Here is a 25849-nt window from a genome sequence, read left to right as displayed (position 1 = left end):
AGCATTTGGGTAAAGTGACATCCTTGGAACTATAATAGTACTAATGTACTTGTAAGTGCAATTGTAAATCTAGAATTGGGAAAACAGTAAAGGTGCAGTGGTATTCGCCATACCTTAATGAGCAGTGGTAAAATCTTCTTCCAACATAGTATTATACTCATCCCTTTAGTTTGAGAAGGTTTAGAAAAGTAGGGAGTTTCTTCCACAAATGAAATCACCATTTGTTTTGTATAACATGTCTGAAACAAGTTGACCCTATCTAATAAAGGATAAATAAATGTTGACATTTTGTTTTAATCTTGTGGAAGATAAGCAGTTACAAAAATAAGAATTAACTGAAGTCCATATCTGTCAATGTTGGGCATCCTGGATTGCTACACCTTGAAATTCAGAGCAAATACCAGTCATAACTATGCACATGGAGAAAGACTAGCATGGGTTGCTCAACTTGTAGTTGAAAACCATGGATTTCCCAAAAAGCAGTATCTTGGACAGAAACAAGCTGAATGGAATGTACGGTTCAAAGGATGTCCTCAAATTTGCACTCTTAGTTATGACACACTACAGTAATAGTAAAACACAAACAATTGAAGGAGGGTATGAGGGAAATTTAAAGACCTGCCCAGTTCATATCCCCCTAACTGTAATCCTAACAACAAAAGAACCGGGGGTCTACAACGGAGCTTCAAGTACTCCGAGCTGCTGCAAAACTCCTACATAAGTGAGTTAGGCGCTAATAGAGCTACATAAGTCTCTATATCAAAATGTGTGCCAGGACAAACCTGTCGAAGGACCTACTGAGATTGTTGGTAAGACCCGTACAGAGATGTGCTGGATTCCCATCAAATAGGTATGTAGATCAAGTGTTCTCATTTGGTCATCCAAAAATGGGGTGGTATGTCTCTTGATCAATGAGACCCATCCATCGCCCTTACTCATTGGGTCGCACCATCAATCGCTAAGGTACCCATGAACAAATGATAAAGATGGGATCGAGGAAAAAGGAGGCCCCGCTCTGTCCGGCGTTGTCTCATCGCAGGACCCAAGCCTTCCACAAAGCTCGGGTCCTGCGATGAGACAACGCCGGACAGAGCGGGGCCTCCTTTTTCCTGAGCTGGGTTCCAGGAAAGGTGAGGTACACTCCCTGTACTATTCAGATGTAAGAGACACCGTTTGGTACAGAGGAACACGATTTTGGACTATTTATGTATATCCTTTACAGATTGTCGTTACGTTCACTTTATGTATGCAGTAGCTAATGCTTAGAACTCTGGCCCTGAAGAAAGCCATGGGATCTTGTCCCTACCGGCTGAAACATGTTGGCCTTGTATATGCAGTTATATGTTTAGACTGCTTCCTCTGCATTGTTCTTGTTTGTTTGAGGGAAAAGACAAATTACATTAGAGTTCTTCGCCTATTGATCCTTTTACCCCTTGTTTTTAACTCACACATCTTTTGATTTTTGCACTGCACTCGATCCCATCTTTATCATTTGTTCATGGGTACCTTAGCGATTGATGGTGCGACCCAATTGAGTAAGGGCGATGGATGGGTCTCATTGATCAAGAGACATACCACCCCATTTTTGGATGACCAAATGAGAACACTTGATCTACATACCTATTTGATGGGAATCCAACACATCTCTGTACGGGTCTTACCAACAATCTCAGTAGGTCCTTCGACAGGTTTGTCCTGGCACACATTTTGATATAGAGACTTATGTAGCTCTATTAGCGCCTAACTCACTTATGTAGGAGTTTTGCAGCAGCTCGGAGTACTTGAAGCTCCGTTAAAGACCCCCGGTTCTTTTGTTGTTAACACTACAGTAATAGGCACAAATATTGAAAACTAGGTTGATCAGTTACTTAGTGAAGTTATCTAAGCTGTAATGCACACATGAGATGCTGTAATTATATTATGCGTTTACACTTATTACATAAACTCACATTACTTGCAATATCACATTCTGTCTCGGTTCCGGATCCTATTTCTACAAGTAGGCTTCTATATAGTTTCAGGTCAAAATTAAAGTGCATGATATAATCACAATTTTACAGAAGGCTTGTAGTTGTGTCACTGCATCCTTAAGGTGATCCTGGTTTCACCCCTTCTTTACCAGTTACACTTCAGAGTAGCTAGCAAAATGGAGATGTTTCCTGACCTCCATAAGAGCATACAACTATCTGGCAGCCCTAGGCTATCCCTGGCACCTTTTAGACGCTTTTGCCAAAAAAACAAAACTGGGCCAGATGTAGCAGGCGATTTTGCATCACAAACTGCGATTTGCATAATCATGGGGTAAAAGACCACTAAATTGCTTTTTCGTATGTATACCTATTTGTGAGTCAGAAAATCCCTTATGAATCACAAAATAGGTTTACCAACCATACAGAACCATACATTTAGGAAGGGGCATGAATGGGTATAGCTTCTTAATTGCGATTTGGCATGGTATGTATTAATACCCTGCTTCGGCAATTGTGGTTGCTAACCTTTAAATTATTAACGACTCTTCAAAGAGGTAGTAACTCATTTGCACAGGGGAAGCTGCCCCCGTCATGCGAACCAGTGAGGAACAGATGAGTTCCTAAACAAGGAGCTTATTTTCTAAAACCAGCACCAGTTCTTTAACCCCTTGCGTGGTCTTGACGGAACCGTTCCGTCACGAGCCTTGGGTGGGCTGTGCTGGTGACGGAATGGTTCCGTCACGGCCCGCTCGCCGCGCCTGCGCGGCGCGAATTCCACGTCTGCGCTTAAGGTTCTATTAGGCAGGCGGGGCCGTGACGGAACCGTTCCGTCAGAAGCACAGCCCACATGAGGCTCGTGACGGAGCGGTTCCATCACGAGCCCGGGAGCGCCGCGCAGCCCCCCCTCCCCCTTAGCACTGCGGCGGAATAGCCGCTGCAACTAAGGGGTTAAGAAACATGGGCTGCTATAAAAAAAATAGTTTGTGGCAAGCAAATACAGAGATTGTGGTCTGCTGTTTTTTCTAGCACACTTTCCCTGAAATTGGAGGCAACCTCAAAGGGTCGCAAATAGTCACTCCATAATTAATATTCATTAGTCAGAGCTCACTCTGTACAACAGGAGGTTTTTGATGTGCCTTATTAGTACATAGGCTGTTTCAGAAAGTTAGTGCATAATTTGCAACTATTCTTTCAGTACATATAGTGCTTAGGGCCAGATGTACAATGAATATTTGCATGCAAAATCCTGTGGGCCATGTACTAACACCATTTTGCGAGTCTAAAATAATTTGTGAATCGCAAAATAGTGTTTAGCCACTTGCTATTAGGAAGGGAGTTCCCTTCCTAATAGCGACCCCAGACTCCATGTGAGAATGTTTTACAACCGCAATTGCGGCTGCAAAACACTTCCAGTTCACCACCCTCTTCAAGAGGGTGGTAAAGCACTTGCAAACAGGAAGGGGTCCCAAGGAGACCCCTTCCTCTTTGGAAATGGCTGCGCAAACATTTTTTTAGGGCAGGCAGTGGTCACAGGGACCAAAGTCTGCCCTTAAAAATTGAAAGTGAAAAGTATTTTTGTTTTTTCTAAATGCTTCTCGTTTTCCTTTAAGGAAAACAGGTTGCATAAAAAAAATGCTTTACTTAAAAGCAGTCCTTGACATGGAGGGCTGCTGACCCTAGCAGGCCACCATCCCTGTGAGTGCCCACCGTTCGCAATCGGGTCGCAAATTGCGACAGCCTCATTAATATTCATGAAGCATGCAATCTGCGACCCCATTGGAAATTGCTAACAGTATCTCAGACACTGTTGTACATTGGAAATTGTGACTCGCAATTTGTCGCAATTTGCGAGTCACAATTTCCAATGGTCGTACATCTGGCCTTAGTTTCCAAACAATCTATCAGCTTGTGAAAGAAGCAGGGCATCGATATTACAAAATATGAGAACTCACAGCAAATAGATAGCTTTGTTTCTGATTGTCTAAGTCACTTACAGCAGACAATAAAGCGATAGCTCTGTTTGCTTTACAGCGTAGGAATTTGCGTCAAACTCTAACTCCTTACCTCATGAATTTTTAGAGGTAACAGCAAACAAGTAGGCCTAATACTGACCCCAATGAGAGCTACCACCACCCCAGATAGATCAGGGAGCTCACTGTGAGCAAACATCAAAGACCTTAGAAGTTACAGAAAAAGCCTGAAATATGTATTCTCTCTTCAGAATTTTATGCACATCTTCAATTTTTTTAAAACAAGCAAAACCTAGTTCTGTTTTTTCAGATTCATGAACGGCCTTGATTTTCATATGGTAACCATTTTTTTGTTGCCACAGTATCTCAAAACATTTACATTTATTTACAGAATTATTTTATAGAAAAGTTTATGAGTAAACTTTCTGAACAATTTCCTCACTACTTTCTCAAACAAGTAGAGCCAACCATCGTTTACTTAATTTGGCGATGTTCTACCTGTGGTCATGTACCACTGAACATAAGAAGTAAGTAAGTAAACACCTTATTATGATAAATAATGCAAATATCCTCTAATTTTTCTCCTAACTCTAGAACGAGGGCACTCGCAAATCCCTTTGTTTGCGGCACTTATTTATACAAAACAATCTCAGATTGGGGGTGATCCTCTTATTCTCATTCTGTCCTTCAAGATGGCCGCCAGCCTCTACATGTATGCAGCACGCTCTTGCTTTTTTTCTCCCACTTTCCTTCTTTAGTCTTCTCTGCATCGTGTAAGATGAATGACAGGTCACTACTCACCATCACAGATATGTGGAGGATGTGCATCTGCTCCTCGACTACCTCTGAAGGCTCTCGCAGGGTCGGCGGCGTGGCCCTCACCAGCTGCTCTGCACTGCTCATGGAGACGTGGAAGTAGAGAGTCCCATTCTCTAACCACTGCTGCTTCCAATGGACCAGTGAGATTTCTGCCACAGTCCCCGATATTTCTATAATAAGAAAGAGACGCAAGAAGATATGAGCAATGTGAAAGAACTGTCTAAAACTCCATTAGAGGCACAGGAAATTCCAGGGAGTCGAAATGTTAGTAGGTTTTGGCAAGCAAGCGCAGGATTTGGCAAGCTAGTGACCATCTGGACAGCCTTGCATCTATGCCAGTGGCAAACAATGTTACAGGCTTTAGGGCTCAACACAAACTCTTCATTCTTGCAAGCCAAGGATTCATTCTTGCAAGCAAAAGCAGTAGACAGATTTGAACAGAGATCCAGAGATTTCTTCTACAGGGAGATGGTCTGGAACTTTATACCAACCATAACAATCTTTTACAGGCACTAGCCTCTCGGGAACCCTCACTTCTCCCCATATGCCAGCCCATCTCTGCTTGGCAACGTCTGTGAAATTTGGGCCTGAGATAACAAATTAGACAACACCTTAATCGTGGCAACTTAAATAAAAAAATATGAGAAGAGAAGGGGTGGAAAGAATCGATAGATTGCTAATAGGCTTGGAGGAAAGGGACCAGGTGAAATTACCCGCCCACTCTCACATGGTCTGTAAGCGGGATACCCTACACCACTCAACAATCATTTATGAACAGTGGTAGGTATGTCTTGAAAGAGGGTTCAAGACTAAACATTCAATGAATGGTCAGGATCGAAGAGTGTGATGAGCTAGACTACAATGTCCACCCCTTACCCCCTTCGATAGTCTTCACTAGACCCTCCTGCTCCCTAACTATGAACACTGCTGGGCTGCAGGATGCACCATTGGAGAAATGGAGAGGGTTAGATGAGGTCCTGGGACCTGAAATGGGCTAGAGGAGAGGGAACAAGCAAAAATAGTGGAATGGAGGTGGAAGGCTTCTTCTGTATAAAACAGGCTATGCCTAGTGCTTAAATTGAGCCAATGGATGTCGGTGGGAGCCACCGGTGCTCACTTTTTATTTTGCCAAATTGGACTTTTACTGAGAGCAAGAGACGTAAAAACAACCAAAGCAGAAAATCAGAGGAAGACAAAGATGGAAAAACCATCATAAAGGGAGAAATCAGGAATCTGCAAGCATGTAATTAAGAGGCAGGGAGTGTCTGCCTCTGTGGTCTAGGTCATAGTTGGGAAAGTAGATTAAAGAGGCCTGAGGTGAATTGAAAACTACATACCATGGTATTGGGTGTGCCGACATTTAATTGCACCAGCAATGGGCTTCTAAACAGAGCTGTGGGCACTGACACTCATTCGTTTATAAATTATACAATGGCCATACCCTGTAATGTTCTGCCATATAAAGTGTCCTGAATATTAAATTAATTCAGTGTTAAGTATAGCACTATTCAGTGTATCAAAGCAATGTTAATTCCACTATATTTTCAAAAAGAAATAATTCTGGCAAAAAGAACATGGATTTACTGAGGCTAGAGTTCTGACTAAAAGAACAGGGACAGAGGCGAGACCTCGAATACTTAGCTGTAATTGTGGACGAAAGCTTGGCTAGCTTGGGCCCGAGGATGATGAGTGTCTGGATCCAAGCTGCCTCTATTATTTCTATCTATATTGATATAAATATTCAATACACGACCAATTCCCTGTAGTGAGGTTCTCTTTTAATTGAATCCCATGTTAAAGATAATAAAATGTCCACCTCCTTTTTATTTTCTGGGTGGTGCAGTGTCCTTCTAATTCTGTATTGTTGCCGACATTGGCGCCTTAGGGTTGTAGCTGCGCAATACAAATAAATAAATCATATATATTTGACCAACCAAACGGTATACAGACAAAATATCGAGTACAAAATATCAAATTACACAAATATCGACTTCAAAATATAGAATGGACAAAATATCGAATGGACAGAATATAGTAATCAAAAATATCGTTTTTAAGGTAAGTAACGTAATATCGATGTTTATAAATATAGAAAGTCAAAATATCGAAGTATATAATATAGGTTATTAAAATTATTGAATTTTTAATAATATCGAATTTTTTAAAGTGTTTTGTATGTTAGTATATGTGTGCAAAGTGTATATTTTTTTGTAATTTGTTTTCAGTAATTAATTTTATGTTATTTATTTTTTGCGTAATTTAATTCTGTAGCGGGTTGTGGGTTTATAGGGGAATAGAGTGGGAAGTAATTTAATTATAATTAATTAAATATGTTAATTTATTTATTGGTATTTATTTTGAATACATTGTTAATTAATTTTTAATTGAAAATTAATTAATTCTTAATTGATAATTATTTTTATTAATTGATTAATTGATAATTATGTGAATTCTATTAATTTATTTTCTGTAGCAAGTTGTGGGTTTATAGGGGAATAGGGTGGGAAGTAATTTCATTTTGATTAATTAAATACTTTAATTTATATATTGGTATTTATTTTGGAAAAAAAAGTAATTAATTTTCAATTGGTAATCAATTCATTATTAATTGGTAAATAATTTTTATTAATGGATTAATTGATAAGTAAGTGAATTTAATTAATTTATTTTCTGTAGCAAGTTGTGGGTTTATAGGGGAATAGGGTGGGAAGTTATTTAATTGTAATTAATTAAATGTTTAATTTATCGATTGGTATTTATTTTGAATTCATTGGTAATTTCTTTTATTAATTAATTGTAAATTGGTAATTAATTTTTATTAATAGTTAATGAATTTCAATAATTAATATTTTTTCAATTGATTAATTATTATATTGTATTAAATTGGTATTTACTTTTAATTAATTTTTTATTGGTTTTGATATTTAATTCATATTTATTAATATGTTAAATATTTACTTTCTCTACTGTTGAGCTCACTAGAGTAGGAATAGTAATTTTTACCCCTACGCTATCCAACGCTTTCCCTACTGTTGCACTCTCTGGAGTAGGAATAGTAAATTTTACCCCTACGCTATCCAACGCTTTCCCTACTGTTGCACTCACTGGAGTGGCAATAGTAATTTTTATCCCTATGCTATCCAACGCTTTCCCTACTGTTGCACTCGCTGGAGTGAAAATAGTAATTTTTACCCCTACGCTATCCAACGCTTTCCCTACTGTTGCACTCACTGGAGTGGGAATAGTAATTTTTACCCCAACGCTATCCAACGCTTTCCCTACTGTTGCACTCTCTGGAGTGGGAATAGTAATTTGTACCCCTACGCTATTCAACGCTTTCCCTACTGTTGCACCCTTTGGAGTGGGAATAGTAATTTTTACCACTACACTATCCAACGCTTTCCCTACTGTTGCACTCTCTGGAGTGGCAAGATAAAGAAATAGGACTGGTCAAAAGAGACAATCAGCTCCGTGGTTTGACCGACTGCTTAAAGCAAAACAAGGGGAGGTACGGAAAGCTGAGGGTAGATGGCGGAAAAGCTACTGCGATGAGGAGCGCAGGAAATATAAAACAGCTAGGAGCGCATATCATGCACTGATCAAAAAAGCTAAACTGAAGTTTTATACGGCAGCGATAGAGACTGCCAGTAACAAATAAAAAGCTATCTTTAAGATTGTAAATTGCTTTAATATGCCCAAAATATTAGTGCAAGAAATCCCGCCCTCAGAGAGTCTCTGTAATAACATTGTAGATTTCTTCGAGGAGAAAGTACAGGGACTTACGAAGGATTTCGCAGTCCCTGTCCTACAGTCAGAAGATGGTAGCCGCGAGGGGAACCATGCAGCGGACCAGCTGGCGACCTTTCGGACAATCAGTTTGGAGGAGACTCATCGGGCAATACTCGCGGCCAATTCCGGTTCACCATTTGACCCATGCCCCCCTATGCTCCTACACTTGATTGTGGAGGTAGCTACTCCAGTGATAAATGAAATTGTAAACATTTCATTGGCCACAGCCAACATACCTCCAGAATGGAAACTAGCGGCGGTTAAACCGCTGCAGAAAAAACAACTGCCCGACCCCACCACATAATCCAACCTCCGACCAATCTCATTACACCCTGTACTGTGTAAGATCACAGAGTCTTTTGCTAACAAACAGATTACCAAGTTTCTGGAGGGGAGCGAGGCGTGGCACCCAAATCAATCAGGGTTTAGAGCACAGCACTCTACCGAGTCAGCTCTCCTGTTCACCACCGATACCATCCGCATGGGTCTGGACCAGGGTAAGAAGGCCGTCCTGATCTTATTGGATCTGTCGGCGGCCTTCGATACGGTCTCACATGCCATCCTGATTGACCGGCTAATAACATCTGGCATTACTGGCACAGTCCTGGAATGGATTAAGAACTTCTTGAGTGGCAGGAGACAAGTGGTCACTTGGGGTGAATTTTGCACAAAAGGAGAAACTCCTAATGACGGGATTGCCGCAGGGGGCCAGTCTGAGCCTGACATTGTTTAATGTCTATACTACCCCTCTGATCAGGCTGATATCATCATTTGGCATCGATGTGGTGGCATATGCCGATGATACCCAACTGATCCTGGTCCTTGATAAAGACACTCAGGACTGGGAAAAAAATCTCAAATGCTGCCTGACGGCTACATTCGATTGGATGAGGACAAACCACCTGAAATGTAATATGCGCAAGACTGAGATCATGCCAATGGGCCCACAAAATGAGTTTGTGCCCAAACTATGGTGGCCAGAGAAGGCAGAAATACCGACTCACACCACTGACTTGGCCCGGAACTTGGTAATACATTTTGACACCACCCTGTCTTTTAAGCAACAGGCACCGAAAGTAGCTGAGACATGTTTCGGCATCATCAAGGGACTAAGGAAGTTTTTCGATTTGCTTCCATTAGAGGCTAGAAAAACAGTCACAGTTGCCCTTGTAACATCAAGGATAGACTACTGTAATAGTCTATATGCAAGGACTAACAAAGTGGTTACCCACAAACTACAGATGGTGCAAAACGCAGCAGCCAGGTTGGTGCTGAAATGGCCGAAGAGATCTTCAGCATCTGCCGCCTTAAACACCTTGCACTGGTTACCTATAATCAAAAGGGTCCTTTTTAAGATATTGAACATCACCTTCAGAGTCATCCACTCCTTAGGGCCAAAGTACCTACGGAAGACGTTTTCTAGGTATCACCCAACACGTACCCTACGTTCCTTAAATTCTAATCTGCTGTCTGTTCCAGCCTTCAGACTTAGCACGAAAGGGGGTAAATCATTACCTGCACTAGGATCAAAAGCCTGGAATACGCTTTCTCCTCACCTTCGGGCAATAGAGAGGGAAAAGGAATTTAGAAAGGAACTGAAAACCTGGATCTTTAAGCTACAGGACACCAGCGCTAGAGCACTAGTGTGATAGTTGGACTAGTTAACATAAGCAGTCTGACCGTCTCATACATCTTTGGGTCACTCATGGGCGCCTAGATGCTCCTTGGAGCGACAGTAGCGCTGTATAAAAGACGCATTACATTACATTACAGTGGCAATAGTAATTTTTACCCCTACGCTATCCAACGCTTTCCCTACTGTTACACTCACTGGAGTGAGAATAGTAATTTTTACCCCTACGCTATCCAATGCTTTCCCTACTGTTGCACTCACTGGAGTGGGAATAGTAATTTTTACCCCTACGCTATCCAACACTTTCCCTACTGTTGCACTCTCTGGAGTGGGAATAGTAATTTGTACCCCTACACTATCTAATGCTTTCCCTACCGTTGCACCCTCTGGAGTGGGAATAGTAATTTTTACCCCTACGCTATCCAAAGCTTTCCCTACTGTTGCACCCTCTGGAGTGGGAATAGTAATTTTTACCCCTACGCTATCTAATGCTTTCCCTACTGTTGCACTCTCTGGAGTGGGAATAGTCATTTTTACCCCTACGCTATCCAACTCTTTCCCTACTGTTGCAGTCTCTGGAGTGGGAATAGTAATTTTTACCCCTACGCTATCCAATGTTTACCCTACTGTAGCAGTTGCTGGAGTGGTAATAATACATTTTAACCTCTTGCTATGCTACAGTAAAAATATTGTATATTTTTAATTAATATTATGTTAATATATATATATATATATATATATATATATATATCTGTTAAAAAATCAAGTTGTATTTTTTTTAACTTACATTAATTATTTAATAATATTTAAGGTATATAAGTATTTTTAAGTATGTTTTAATTAATTATAGTTAATATTTAATTAATTTTAAATTATTTTTAAGTTATTTTAATAAATTCGATATTTTTATTAAGTGTATATATTTATTCGATATTTTTGATTCGATATTTTTGTACTTACCTGTTTGTAGATAGGATTTCGATATTTTGTCTTTCTATATTTTTACTTCGATATTTTTTTCGTCTATATTTTTGTATTCGATATTTTTTCAGTGATCCAACCAAACAATGCCGCTTAACACACATTCACATGTAACATGGGTGTTACAATATATGTTTGGTCTATAGAGGCTCTACATGCTCAAGAGGCTTCAAAGTAATTGCCCCTTCATCTGGAAGCAGCTAACTTGACCAAACCAGACATCTGCCCATCCCACTTAGGTGAAGGAACTGTCTTCTCTCTGTTTTGCAATCCCAACTTCTTCTGAGGTTTCCCCACCAGACAGTAAATACTCCATTACTACATTTTCCTCAGGAAACTACCTGGCTGCCCTACAACCCTCCGTAACTACAGCGGGTATTAACATTGCCTTCTGGGGCACGATGAGTCTTCTCCCCGCCCTATCACCTCCAAAACCCAGCTTGCTTTCCCCTATTCATTTCTATTTCCTGCTTTCTTACTCAACCCTCTTTCATTTTTGTACAATGCTTCAGGGCCACACCAGTGGCATGAATGTACTATATAAATAATGTAAAGCAATAAAATACACTGATTAAAATGTAAGAGGTCAGCCTCTGTTCTGCTGCTCCATGTACCACTCACCGAAAAATTCGCAATTGCTTGAAAGAGCAGTGCACCAAATTGATAATACATGAAATAAATACATTAATGAATACATTTTTCAAATATTCATATTGCATGCAGGTCAGACAGCCACCTCGTCCGTGTACCCTACACAGCACCCACTATTGGTGGGCGGCTTGGAAATGACTACAAATCAACTATAATTGGCAATGATAAAAACGTTCTAAGTTGCTCAGGTAGAAGCAGGGCCTTATTTGAGAGGATGTGACGAAAGAACTTGCAAACAGAGGCTGGCCTTGGTCCACATAAGGGGCTGAAGTCTTTTGCACAATGGGCCAGAGTAGAAAAGCGAACATCTCAATGCCATTCCCGACAAGAAGCAGCCCCTGCCTTGCCAATTTTTTTTTTTTAAATTCAACATACTGCAGTAGAGTACAATATGGGAACACGCAGGCTGAACATATTGCATGAGGGAAAATACAACACAAAACCACAAGACCTCTCACCCACACGAACACTGCATGAGGGAAAACAAAAGGGATGCCAAAAATACACTTGGCACACAAAGAGAAGAGGCAGCAGCCAAACAGATTGATTCATGAAACATCAACGGCGAGGAGGGAGTGCAGAAAACAAGAAAAATAAGGCTAGTTGAGACAAAAGGATGTAGAGGAATGTGTGGGAGAAAGTGATTATGAGAAGATGGTCAACACTGAACATGCAAAGAGGGAAAGTGAAGGAAGGAATAAGTGAGGGAATGGATATGAAGATGCAATGATGCTGGAAGGTAGAACTAGAATTGACAAACCCAACAGGTCTCACCTTTATCTGTAAATGCAGACCTATTTGCTTTGCCAATGTTTTTGACTGATGCTTCTCAGCATCGGCTAAATGTAATTTTTTTGCTGATGGTTGCAAAAAGAACAATTGATGAACGGAATGCTGATCAATGGCAAACACTTATCTCCAGTACGGAAGTCTTTGCCTAAATCCATCGTTTTTTTTACTACCCACGCCATTCCAGTTTGCATCCAGCTATATGCAAATCAGTTTTGACTCTGCTCCTCATGGGAACAGTCCATCCCAAACAGCCAGGCCAGTACCTCCCTTCCCAGAAACAAGCATCCTATGACCAGTTTTGGGGTATCACCCCTCGTCAGCCAAGATAGCTTGATTCTGTGGCACAGCGAGCACGGGACCCATTTCTGGCCCTACCTATCCCACTTAGGGCGATAAATGCAAAAGAACAATTGATTGACAGAATGCTGGACAATGTCAAACACTCACCCCCAGTACAGAGATCTGGGCCTGAATCCATAATTCTTTGGTTAGCACGCCATTCCAGTTTGGACCCAGTCCTATGCAAATCAGGTGTGACCCTGCTCCTCATGGGAACAGTCCAGCCAGAAATGCCGGCCCAGGTCCTCCTGGATCATAAACAAGCACCCTAGGACTGGTTTCAGGGTATTACCCCTCACCAGCCAGGAAAGCTTGACACTGGTGACACGGAGAACACATCACCCACGTCTGGGCATACCCATCCCACTTAGGGTGACAACTGCAAAAAGAACAAATGTTGGATGGAATTCTGAACAATGTCAAACCCTCACCCCCAGTATAGAGATCTGGGCCTAAATCCATAAGCTTTTGGCTCACCACTCCATTCCAGTTGAACCCTGCCATATGCAAATCAGTCTTGATGATGTTGCCACTGGGGACAGTCCAGCCCAAACTGCCATACTAGGATGGGTATGCCCAGACATCGGTCCGGTGCGCTCCATGTCACCAGAGTCAAGCTGTCCTGGCTGATGACAGGTGATACCTTGAAACCAGCCCTACAATATTTGTTTTAGGTCCAGGGAGGCTCTTGCCTGGCAGTTAAGGCTGGACTGTTCCCACGGGTAGCAGTGTCAAGACTGATTTGCATATGACTGGGTCCTCAATAGAATGGCGTAGTGAGCAAAGAAACAATGGACTTATGACCAGTTCTCTGTACTGGGGGTGAAGGTTTGACATTGTTTAGCATTCCCTCCATCATTTATTCTTTTTCCATTGGCCACCCTAAATGGGATGGGTATGCCCAGACATGGGTCCTGTGCTCACTGTGGCGTCGTAATCCTGTTTTTAATCTGCACTATTGCACTTTATTTCACTATGTTACACAGGGACAGCACTTGTAAATAAGATATATTAAGATTTCCGCCATGTATTTTTCAAAAATTATGCTTAAGTCTGCCTTTAATTTTGATTACTGATCATGTGATGCATGTAAACTTCAAATACCTCCATGGTAGCACTAAAAAACTGACATTGATAAAGCCAGTAGGCGAAACGCGTCTGTCAGTGCAGGGGGGGTCTGCACAATAAAGCATTTTGCTTTAAATCTGTTCGTGTGTGCTTTCCATTTGTAAACGTAAAGAAGCAAATTCTTTTTGTACGATGGTTAGGCCCTGATTATTATCTCAGATTATATTTTGCTGTCAAAGTTCTAACATACAACCTTTGGTGAGAAATTCAAACCCCATCATTATTCCCTGGTGAGATATTACAGCACCAACATAATAGCCCAGTCAAAATGAGGGACTACACAGGGATTCTTTCCATATAAAGATTTTATTCCTGCCCTTAATCCATATTAAACTGAGGAATGAGTAGACAGAGAAATTGAAAATATATATATTTTTTTAAATGAGAGAGAGTATAAAGAAGTGGGGAGATGGAAAAAGACAAGTGAGAGACAAAAATAGGAAGATAGCATTCTCAATTCTGCTGTCTCATCGACTCCTCCAGGCACTGATTCTTCCCAGATAAACATTTCATTCAAGACCTCAAGTCATATCACCATCAGAGTGAAGAGGCTCAGAGCGCTGATGCATTTGGTTGGAAACCGAGACGATTCCCATAAAAGTTGATTATGCTGACATGATGGATTTAATGCGACTGGGCGGATATTAAAGTGGAGGAACGGCTGCTCGGCACCATCCTACCCCCTCCCTCTGCTCCCCGCGTCCTTACTCTGGGGGGCGGGAGGGACACTGTGTTTTCTCGTTCAGCTGTTTGCCAGAACAAGCTGCCTGGAGTTAAATATTGAAAGGCATCAAAGATCTCCGGGCTGCAGGAAATGTGTACGCGTCTCGACAATTCCCGAGGCCGCGGCCCCACATTACCTCCTGTGGATTTTTCCCTGCTAGTGTTTGCTTTTCTTTGACTAGGGCCGGAAGAGAATCCCCCCCCTAACCTTTGCTTACTCTCTGTTGGCGGTGCTGATACGCCAAGGGCAAGCTCAAGGGGCGTGGACAAATCCTGTAACAGTAATGAGAAGTTGTCCCTGCTCACAGCCTCTTATCACAAAACAGCTTCTGAGCTACAGTGTACACAAAACTGTCCCTGACCTTTTGCTTAATCAAAGCAGCTACCTTCTTCAAAAGAGCCATTCCTCAAAGTATTAAAAAAAACAGCAAATTATGACATGTTATTACTAATGTAGGCAAGCTGCAATAACCCAGCCTTTTTCTCTTTCCTATACCCTGCAAATTATGTTCAGCAGCTAATTGGTATTTTGTGAGAGTTCAGGTGAACACAAGCTAATCTATTGCATTTTAATGTTGGTGAACCTCATGAGAATCCACTGATCCTATTAGCTTAAGAAAGAATTGTCACTATGATTCATGTAGGAGCAGAGAAGCATTCGCACAGGCCTGTGGTCTGGCCATGCTAAGGGACAATGAGAAAGGCTTTGTTGAGGAAAGCGCATCGGTCAAAGAAGCCCCTCTATCTCACTCCCCGCCATGGCGGAGGAAAGAAATATGATCTGTCGCATTGCCCTTTCCAGATAAAGAGCCAAAAGCAATCCCATCGTAGAAGCATAACCCCAGGAGATGACACTACCCAACACATTATCGGTGTCTCATTAAATAGTCGCCTTTCGTAAACACGGCACTAAGATCATCGCAGTGGAACGTAGGAATAGCAAGTGCCCTATCTAAAACATCTTAGCAGCAAAAAACCTAATAAGAAGCAACGTAATAAATTATTGTGGTATCTCGTGTGTAATAGTTTTACACCAACCACCACGAAAAGATTTACTTTCAAAGGCTGAAAATATTGCCGGATTATGTGTTCTGCTACACGTGGAAATATTTAAATTCTTGTAAAGCGCATTGGACTTTTTTTCTTTCATTTGACAGTAAATTTGGGGCTCTAAATGAATCAGATGCATTCGTTGTGAGCACTCACATTAGCAGTCCCAACAAAAGGCCATAGTTTACCTAAAGAAGAAACAACATATTGTTCGAGAACATATTCCCCCATTGCAGATTAACACTCCACGACTAATCACATACCTTTTTCTTTACCCTAATTATGACCCTTGTGCATTTTGTTTTCAACCACATCACAATGTAAAAGAACCAAAATAAACAAAAAATGTTTTTCAAATAAGGTGAAAACGCTTCAAAATTTTGAATATTCATATACACAAAGGAAAAGAGTATTTAAAATAATCAATCTAACAAAGCTTCACAAAACAAATTCAAAAAGCAATACCGAAGTCTGTCAATTTAACAACAAGAACCTAAAACCAAGAGATGCTCAAGGTAGAATTACAAATTGACACTTCCCGGAATATTCCACGGAATGCCGAAATATGAAAGAACTTTGTTAGGGAACCAAGAAAAACATTTTTGCTGAATTAAGTAGGTCATTTTAAGATTTCAAAACAAAGGTTCAAAGCAATTGACCACATTTACAAATTCCAAACCGACAAGTTATAAAAAGAAAGTTTATAGTCTGAGCATAGCTACTACAAATTACATCATTAAGACTTAAAAAAGACATACCAAGATAGTATTGGGTAACACATGAAAGTTGAAAACAAGACTTTACATGTCCAGTGCCGCTTTTCTAGCCTGACGTGTAATTGTGCCAATTATTGCCTTAACAGAAGCATAATGTATGTAGATTTCTGTCAACATATGACCCCAATCCAATACTTTTTCACACCCTAAGATTACAAACACACAGAGAGTGATGCAAGAATATAAGGAACCAAGGGCCATATGTATCAACACATTTCCCCATAGACACAGAATGGGCAAAACCTTTTGATACATCTGGCCCCAAGACACACCAGGCATTGCACTGGGTGATATTGCAAAGTACTCCAGTCTTAATTTCCAGGGAGACTAAATTCACACTCCCGAAACCAGATTGGGCCTCAAGGGTAGACCGGCATCTTTCTGTCCTAATTTGTTCTACAGATTATTTTTAGACAAACCACATTGCAGAAAGGTTCTTTTATCTTCGATATTCTAATGAATGAGCAGGGTCTTTATACATTCTCAGGAGCTAAAACAACAGACAAACACAATCTAAGGACATAGATCTTTGAGGGCTCATTTCAAATGACACTCTTCTGTGGCCAAAGGCAAATACCAAACACACTGATACTCATCTTACTATTCTCCCAAAGATAAAAGGCTGAGTAATTCGAATATTCCTACAGTGGATGCATCAGCCCACTGAACCGCCAGAACCTTCTCTCTACATCTTTAATATTATGGTAAATTTAATAAATGCCCCTTTGACAAAGGATGAAGTAAATTTGTTTCTAGTGTCAGAAAGAGAAGAAAAACGGCCAAAATCAGTGGATAGGGTTGAAGCGGTTTCTCCATTTGGAAAAATAATTTCCCCTTGAAGGAAAAAGAAGTGAATTGAATTTTCACAAGCTTGGCAGATATTCTCATGAGCTAATGTATATCTCTGTATTGGCTCGTCAGGAAATTGAATTTACAAATGTTTCATAGGACCACACCCAGAAACCTGACACTGTCCCAGATGTACTGGCATAATCCACCAAGCCTCTGCAAATTAAAAACATTAATGAATTTGCACCCGTTTAAGGTCACATACCTCCCCATAAAAATTTGCTAATTTTTTGCTAATTGGATCAACAGCGGATCAGCAGCTCTGTTCTAAAGCAAAATAATTGGCTGGAGTGGCGCACTTATAGGGACTTATAAAAGAGATTTTCCACCAGTACAAAGGTGCATTATTTAACAAGGCCAGCATCTCAGGTCTCTTTAGAACAGACATTAAGCCTTCTGGCCAATACAGTAAAAGCTTCTGTGTAAAAGCGTCTGTGATAATCAAATTTGTTCTTACATGTAATGTTTGGCTAACGTTTCCTTTGGAAAAACGAGTCTAAAACTAGGGTAATTGCAGAAATCATGTGTGGTAACTCCAATTCTACACCTTACCCTTCATTTTGAGTGGGAATATCCCTAAGAAGATAGCAAGGAGCATACAACAGAGTAAAATTAGTGCACAGCATTCCTGCACTACTCCTACCGATTGGTGATTGCTGAAGAGTAGCCAATTGTGAACCTGTATTTGGAGGGTTCGTATTTTACCCAGCAGCATAGTGTTTGTATAGTTCACGCACAATAGCCCGGTAAACCTTTTAAAAGCTTATCTAGCGTGTTTCCTGTGCCTGCCAGCAATGCATCAATATTTTATAACACTGGCACTCCACTGCACACAACTACTTGAATGTCAGCTTTGATCTTTTGTAGCTCACCACTTAGGTCATTAAAGAAAAGGTTAGACAGAGCGGGGGCCAGTATACAGCACTTTCTCACCTCCTTGTGGTTACAAACACCTCAGTCATTCTCTTTCAAGTCCATTTGTACCCCACCGTGGTATGATCGGAGTGCAGTGATTGTAAAGTCTCGATTAATGTTGGGTTCACATCTCTAAATGCAAGGTGTTCCTCATTGTGTCTAGCTTGACAGTGCATCTGCCTGCTAGACTTAAGGGCCGATTTACATGTTGGTGGAAATGTTACGCTCTTGCAATGGCAACAGAGCCCACTTTCTGCCAGCATAATAGTCCGCCCTTCCGCATTTAAAATGGGCGAGCGAACATTTGGTGTAACAACGGTGGAGACTCTCTCTCCAATGTGGTTACACCCCTCCGATGGCCCGATGGAGTAATGGCCTACAGCGGGTGACCTCTATGTCCGCCCAACTAATTTAGGTGGGTGGGCATACATGTCAGTTTTCACTGCCCGGCACTGCCAGGAAAACCATGGTGGCAAGAAACTCCTATGGCCAGGGGGCATTGTTTTTGTTTTGTTTTTCAAAACCAAAATCAAGCTTTGGCGTTATGTTTTTGAAAATAAACTAAAACTTTAACTTTGCCATACAGTTTTGTCATGTACAGCAATTTTACAATACATTGATGGTTGTTCCAGTTAGTGCTTGAAAAGTCCACCTGCTTGAAGGACATTTCAAAATGTGATCGTCGGGACCTCCGGCAGCTGGCAGAGGATGCCCGAATGCCAAATGCTAAACCAAGCCCTTACTGTTACTAGTTCTTTAAAAATATGTACAATCTGCTTTGCCTCCACCCACAGAAGTATCATTCACCTCATGATGTTGGATGTTCGGTATATGTAGGACTTGGCCCTTTTTGGCTAAAGTTTCCTAAACCTTTTGCTTTCCCCCTAGACCTCTTTTCTGACATGGTGTTGCCAACTTAGATGCTTTGGACACTTTGCCACTGTTAAACAGTGTCAAAGTGCATGTGCTCCCTGTATAAAGTGCAATGGTAAATGGTTGTCCATGATTGGTATGTTTGCCTTACTAGTACAGTTCCTAGAAAAGTGCACTATGTGTGCCTGGCATGGTAATGCAAATGCTACTAGTGGGCCTGCAGAACTAGTTGTGCCACCCACACAAGTAGCCTTAAAAAGGAAACTCACGCCTGCCATTTCAGTGCCTACTCCCAGTTTGTTAAACTGCTATGTTGTTCTGAGAAGTGCACCCACTTGCCAGACCTTACCCTTCCCCTTCTATGCATATCAGACACCCCTATGGTAGGTCCAGGGTACCTCCTGGGCAGGGTGCAGTGCATGTGAAAGGAAGGGCATGTACTAAGGTGTGTACAATGTCCTGACAGTGAAATAATCTCCAGTTCGTTTTTCACTGTTGAAAGGCCATCTTGCCCACAGGATAGAATGTGAAGGCTGTGTAACATATTTTCCAGCCTATCTTCCGAAAGGCTTAAGTTGGAGAGGTGAAGTTTAGTATGCCTGAACTCACAATGTAATAACACATCTTTTTTATGAAGGTGGTGTTTGCATTGTGTGTTTAGAAGCCACTCTTTTAGAAGTGGCTGGGTTTTTGTGCTCTAACATTTCTGTGTGTCTCTGCCTGGTTGTGGATTGACTGGATTTGAAAGTGATAGGATCTGGGAAATGATTTGACCCAGGGGAGGAGGTGAGACAGCAACCGGCTGACCTGCATCTGGAGTGTAGGGGGAGGAGTAGCCCCTAGAGGTGAAGAGGCCTGGGTTGCTGCTATAAAACAATTGTCCCATCTCCTGCTGACTGATTGAGAATTCAGATCCCCACTAATCCAGAAAGAAGGTGTCACTGGCAGGGAGGCATCCAGAACTGGTTTGAACAGGGGTCAGTGCCCCCCTGAACACAAAGACTTCAAAGTCATTGAGGGGTATAACTATGAGAGATGAAGCCCCTGAACTATGGAGAGTGGCTTGATCAAGTTTGAACAAGACTGAGCTACTTCGCAGTCAAGAGGAACGTTTGACAAGGAAGAAACAACTGAAGAGACTCAAGGAAAGGACTGACCCTTTCTGTGTGTTCTGGGGCTGGCCTGCAGTTTGCTGTTCAACCAAGGAAAAGCTAAAGGGACTTTGCTGTGTGCTGTGTCCCCCTGCTTGAAAGGACTTTGCTGTGCTGTGTTCTGAAGTAACTTATCCCCAAGGGCCCGAGGTGAGCTGGCTCCCTGTTGCGGAAACACAGGAACACGCACATTTCCAGGAGAGTCTCAGTGACGCTGTGTGTGTGTGCTTGTTGCAGCCTGAGATCTCATAAGCCGTGCCCTGTGATTGTGGGCACCTGGAGTACAAGCAAGGATCAGCGAGGCTGTGTGCGTGTGCTTTTTGCAGCCTGAAACCTACACGAGGATTGCCTTGTTATTGTGCATACCCGAATTCCAAGTGAGTCTCATCAACGCTGTGTGCGTGTGCTTTGTGCAGCGTGAGACCTTTGTGAGGATTGTCTTGTCATCGTGCACCTGGAATCCAAGTGAGTCTCTTCAACGCTGTGTGCGTGTGCTTTATGCAGCGTGAGACCTTCGTGAGGACTGCCTTCTTAATGTGCACCCGGAGTTAAAGTGAGTCTCAGCGACACTGTGAATGTGTTCTTAGTGCAGCCTGAGACCTTAGTGTGTAATGCCCAGTGATTGTGCTCCTGAAGCTCAAGGGAGTCTCAGTGACATTGTGTGCGTGTGCCCTGTGGCAGCCTGAGATCTTCGTAGCAGTAGCTGCCCGGACCGGCAGCCCCAGAGGAATTTAGTTGCCGGCCCGAGCCGGCGTTGCCATCTCACAAAGATTGCATCGGAGGCCCAAGCCGCTGGACGAGGAGAGGAGAGTGAGTTTGTGCCCCCCAGGTAATGTGTTTCAACTCTTGGGGCGGGGTGCGGGCTCGGAGGGAGACGCTCTCGGCCTCTCTCTCATTCCAGCAGGGCGAGCCTCTGCTTCGGCCTCGTATTGCTCCTGTATTGCCAAGGCAGTGGCAGTACCGAGGCCAGAGTGCGGAGCTTCACTTTCTGTTACACTATACCCGTGTTGGGGGCAACTGTTGACAGAGGCTGACTGTGAGTCAGAAGAAGTGGCGGAGGGACCGCCTAAGGCACCGTGATCGGTGCCGGAGTGTATTACGCCTTATCTTATTTCTACATAACGGAGTACCTGATTGTCGTATTACACGTTGCATCATTTCTGCATAACGGAGTACCTGCTTAGTGTATGACGCATTGCATTATTCCTGCTTAACGAACTACCTGATTAGTGTGTGACACATGGCATTATTTCTACATAACGAACTACTGGATTGTCATATGACGCATTGCATTGTTCCTGCATAACAAACTACATGATAAGTGTATTACGCATTGCCTTATTTCTGTATAACGAAGTACATGGTGGTTGTATTATGCATTGTATTATTCTTACAATGGAAATTGCCTGATAGTGTTACACATTGCATTATTCTTACATTGCTAATTGCCTGATTGTTGAGTTACACATTGTATTATTTTTACATTGTAAAGTGCCAGATTATTGTGTTACGCATTGCATTATTTTTACATTACAAAAGTGCCTGATTCTAGCATTACAAACTGCATAACATGGTATTAGGATTACAGTGGAATGTTTAATAATAATAATAATAATAATAAAGCATTTATTGAGCGCCTGGCTACACAAAACTGTGTGTCCCCGCGCTAACTGCAAAATGCAAACCCATCCAGAGGAACTTGGTCTGTGAGATGACAAAAAGTTAGGGTTTAGGGAAAAGGTGGGTTTTCAGTTTGGCTCTGAATCTCATTTCGGAGGGCTCCATCCGCAAGTGGATTGGCAGAGCATTCCAGAACTTAGTGGCCAGATAACGGAAGGATTTTCCTCCCATTTTAGCTTTTGTGATGCGAGGGACTTTAAATAGCATCATGCCCGACGATCTCAGATCGCTGATGGGACGGTGAATGGTGATGAGACTTTTCAGGTAGCTGGGGCCTTTATTATGGGCAATGCGATGAGCATAGCAGAGAGTCTTAAATATAATTCTCTCTTTAATAGGGAGCCAGTGAAGTTTAGCAAGCGCGTTTTTAGTAGATGTTTTCCGAGGGAGACCGAGCACCAGTCGTGCTGCTGAGTTCTGTATACATTGTAGTTGGTGCAGTCCCTTCTGATTTAGACCTAACAAGAGAACATTACCATAGTCCAAGTGAGGGGATATTAAAGCATGAACTATGGGTTTTCTCGCTTCGGTCGGCAAGAGGTCAAGTACTTTGCGAAGTACTTTTAAAGTGCTAAAGCATTTGCTTGTCACCTTATTCACATGGGCTTTCCCTGAGAGGTCGGCGTCCAGCATGACGCCTAGATTTTTCACTTTCTCCACGGGCATGGGTAATTCCCCTAGTTCGCTAGGCCACCAAGCATGGGACCAAGCAGAGACAGCTTTACCTACTATCAGTACCTCTGTTTTGTCTCCGTTTAGACGGAGGCAGTTAGTATTCATCCAAGTCGCTATCACTGACATACAGTTGGAGAAGTTGGTCTGCTGTCTGGAGTTAGTTTGAACACCAACTGAGTGTCGTCAGCGTAGCTGACAATGCCCACTCCAAATTCCTCCGCAATGTGTGCCAGGGGTTCCATGTAGATGTTAAATAAAGTAGGGCTCAAGCTAGAGCCCTGTGGAACCCCATGGCTGACACTGCGAGGCGATGATTTAAAGGGTGGGCAATGAAGTTGGAACGTTCTGTCAGTGAGGTAGGACTGGAACCAGGTGAGAGCTAGGCCTTTTACTCCCATGTCTGAGAGTCGAGACAGCAGCGTTGAGTGCAGCACGGTATCAAACGCTACACTTAGGTCCAATAGGACCAACGCTGCTGTCTCTTCCTCATCCACCATCTTCCGGATCTGTTCGGTTGAATACAAAACTGCTGATTCGGTTGAATGGCCTGATCTAAACCCTGACTGAGAGGGGTGGAGGAGAGATTCTTTCTCCAGAAACTCCATGAGTTGTAAATTGGCCACCTTTTCTATGATTTTGGCACAGAAAGGGAGAAGCGAGATCGGCCTAAGATTTTGGAGCTGAGAGATTGGGATATTTGGTTTCTTTTTTAAGGGTATTACTTGGGCAGATTTCCAGTTTTTCAGGACGTGGCCTTCCTGGAACGATAAGGTGATCATGTTACTAATTTGATTTAGTAATATGTTTTCCATGACCGCTTTACATTGTTCCGGGGGACAGGCATCCAAGGGGGAGCCTGAGCAAATTCCATTAATAATTTTCATTAAGTCCTGTTTGTTAGGGGTCCTGAAGTTGGTGAGGAGGGATTTAGAAGAGAGGGAGCCTAGATTGTCTACATTGTTTTTAACTATATTAGTGCTACTAGAGAAGGTAGCATGGATTTTTTCTACCTTCTCCACGAAGAAATCCGCTATCTGGTCGCATATCTCCGTGGAGTAGGTGTCTTTGGTATCCAGGCGTGAAGGAATGGTAATTTCTCTGTAGATACAAACTAGCTCCTTCGTAGGGTTCCTAGATTCCACAATTCTGCTTTTGTAATAATAACTTTTTTCTAATCTTACCGATTTCTGCTACTTTTTCAGTTCGCTTCTATAGTTTTCTTTATGTTCCGGGGTATAGTTTTTCCTCCACTTACGTTCTATGGATTTACATAGGGCTTTAGCATTTTTAAGTTTCTCTGAGAACCATGGGGTGTTTTTGGATTGTCTGGCTGGTGGTTAAGTGGTCCATGGAGCAATTTTGTCTAAAGCTTTAGTTAGCCAAGATTCAAAGTTATCCCATACCTCCTGTAGGGAGCTTCCCGTTAAAGGAGGTTGCTCAGTTAGTTCATGTGAGAAAAGTTCAGGAGTGCATTTTTTAAAATTACGGCGTCTGTAAGGTGGCGGTTTGGCATGGGTATTATTGATGTGTTTTCTAGCTATCTTAAACGGCACCATACTGTGGTCAGACCATATTAGTGGGATGGGAGGCGAGGTGTTAATGCCTTCCCAGTTAGCAAAAATAGGATCTAATAAATGTCCTTGTTGATGGGTGGGCAGAGTGGAGAGGAGTTTAAGATCAACCGAGTTAAAAGCATTCAATAGGAGCTGAGCTTCCTTGGAGTGGCTATCCTCTAGATGTATGTTGAGGTCGCCAAGGATGATGACATTTTTGTGTCTGATGGCGAGCTGAGTGGCCAGTTCAATGAGTTGGCTACAGAAGGACACCGCTGCTCCAGGGGGTCTATATATAAGTAAACCAGTGATTGTGGTGGTAGCATCTAGTTTAATGGTAAATCTACCACACTCACTGTCAGTGATATTTAGTTCAGTTAATGTACATTCTAATTCTTCTTTGCAAATCATTGCCAGTCCCCACCCGTTGTCTTTGACGATCGATTCTTGGGAGACTGTAGTTGTTAGGGATAGCCTCTAAGATATCCGGGGAGGAAGCTTCGTCTAGCCATGTTTCGGTGAGAAACATGGCGTCAAGGTCTTCGTTAATCAGGAGATCATAGATTTCTGTTTTATGTTTAGGCATAGACCTGCAATTGAGTAATAACAAATTGAGGTTCATCGTTTTATTAGAAGTCAAGGTTAACTTGGAAGAGGTTGATGGCATATATTGCACTGCGCGGGTAAAGACTCCGGGTCAATAGAGTGCATACAGTTACGAGATATTGACTTACCAAGTTTCAAGAGGTCAGATTTAGAATAGTGGCGGCGATGTCTCTTATTATTGAGTGTCTCTGTAGGTAAAGAGGAGCATGGACTGTGGAGTCCCGCCCCGCGCCCCGTTCGTTCGCGGATGGGTGCAGACGGGCTGGACTCTGGCTTGACTCCGGCACGCGATCGGCGCGCCCGCAATGCGCGTCCGCTGCGCAGAGCCATATACGTATGTTTTTATACCGTCGTCCGAGCGACGTTCCCAGCGAGCCCTCACTAAGATGGCCGCTGTCCTAAATCACCCAGTCCCCGCAGATGACGGCCCTTAGATCGGCCACACCCACAGAGAAGGTCCGAGCAAGTAGGCTGCTCGTTGTCTGGGGGACGGAATGGATCGCTAAGGTACACACACCTTTCCTCCTAAATAGCTATGGGCATAGTTCAATGGCAGAGTTTAAGATGTAGAATGCCAGAGTAACGATATCGCGTTTTGCAGCTTCAGCGCGAGGGAAGTTTAGAAGTGCTCATTAATATTGCCAGAACTTACAAGGGCTGGCTGACCTAACAACTGGCCAGGAGAAATAGTGCACATATTCATAGGTTGGATTGATATTGGGTGGTCTTATCGCATATCTTTTTATATAAATTCATACTTGTTTTGATAAAACTCGTGTGGAGTCTATTTGTGGTGCCATCATTGGGTTGCTGTGAGCGTGGTTGCAAATACTTTAAACCTTTGCCTTGAAGATAAGCCAGACATGAGTCCCTTTCTCACTGCTCCATCAGGATTCAAGCAAGCCGGGCCGAAGAAGGCTGAAATG

The 25849-nt window shown here is 42.3% G+C and overlaps 1 protein-coding gene across 2 annotated transcripts in view; it reads right to left on the bottom strand.

Annotated features, from left to right (window-relative positions):
• ASTN2 (astrotactin 2) overlaps positions 1–25849 on the bottom strand; it is a 2581355-nt gene that overhangs the window by 2304986 nt on the left and 250520 nt on the right. For both annotated transcript variants that reach the window (XM_086921093.1, XM_086921094.1), the window contains exon 2: positions 4742–4929. In XM_086921093.1, the coding sequence (XP_086777219.1) occupies positions 4742–4929 (188 nt within the window). The remainder of the gene's footprint in view (positions 1–4741; positions 4930–25849) is intronic.

The sequence above is a fragment of the Lissotriton vulgaris genome, chromosome 5, assembly GCF_964263255.1.
Source record: "Lissotriton vulgaris chromosome 5, aLisVul1.2, whole genome shotgun sequence".
In the NCBI taxonomy this organism is placed as follows: domain Eukaryota; kingdom Metazoa; phylum Chordata; class Amphibia; order Caudata; family Salamandridae; genus Lissotriton; species Lissotriton vulgaris.
Note: the sequence above shows the minus strand (reverse complement) of the source record. Positions and strands in the feature narration are given on the sequence as shown.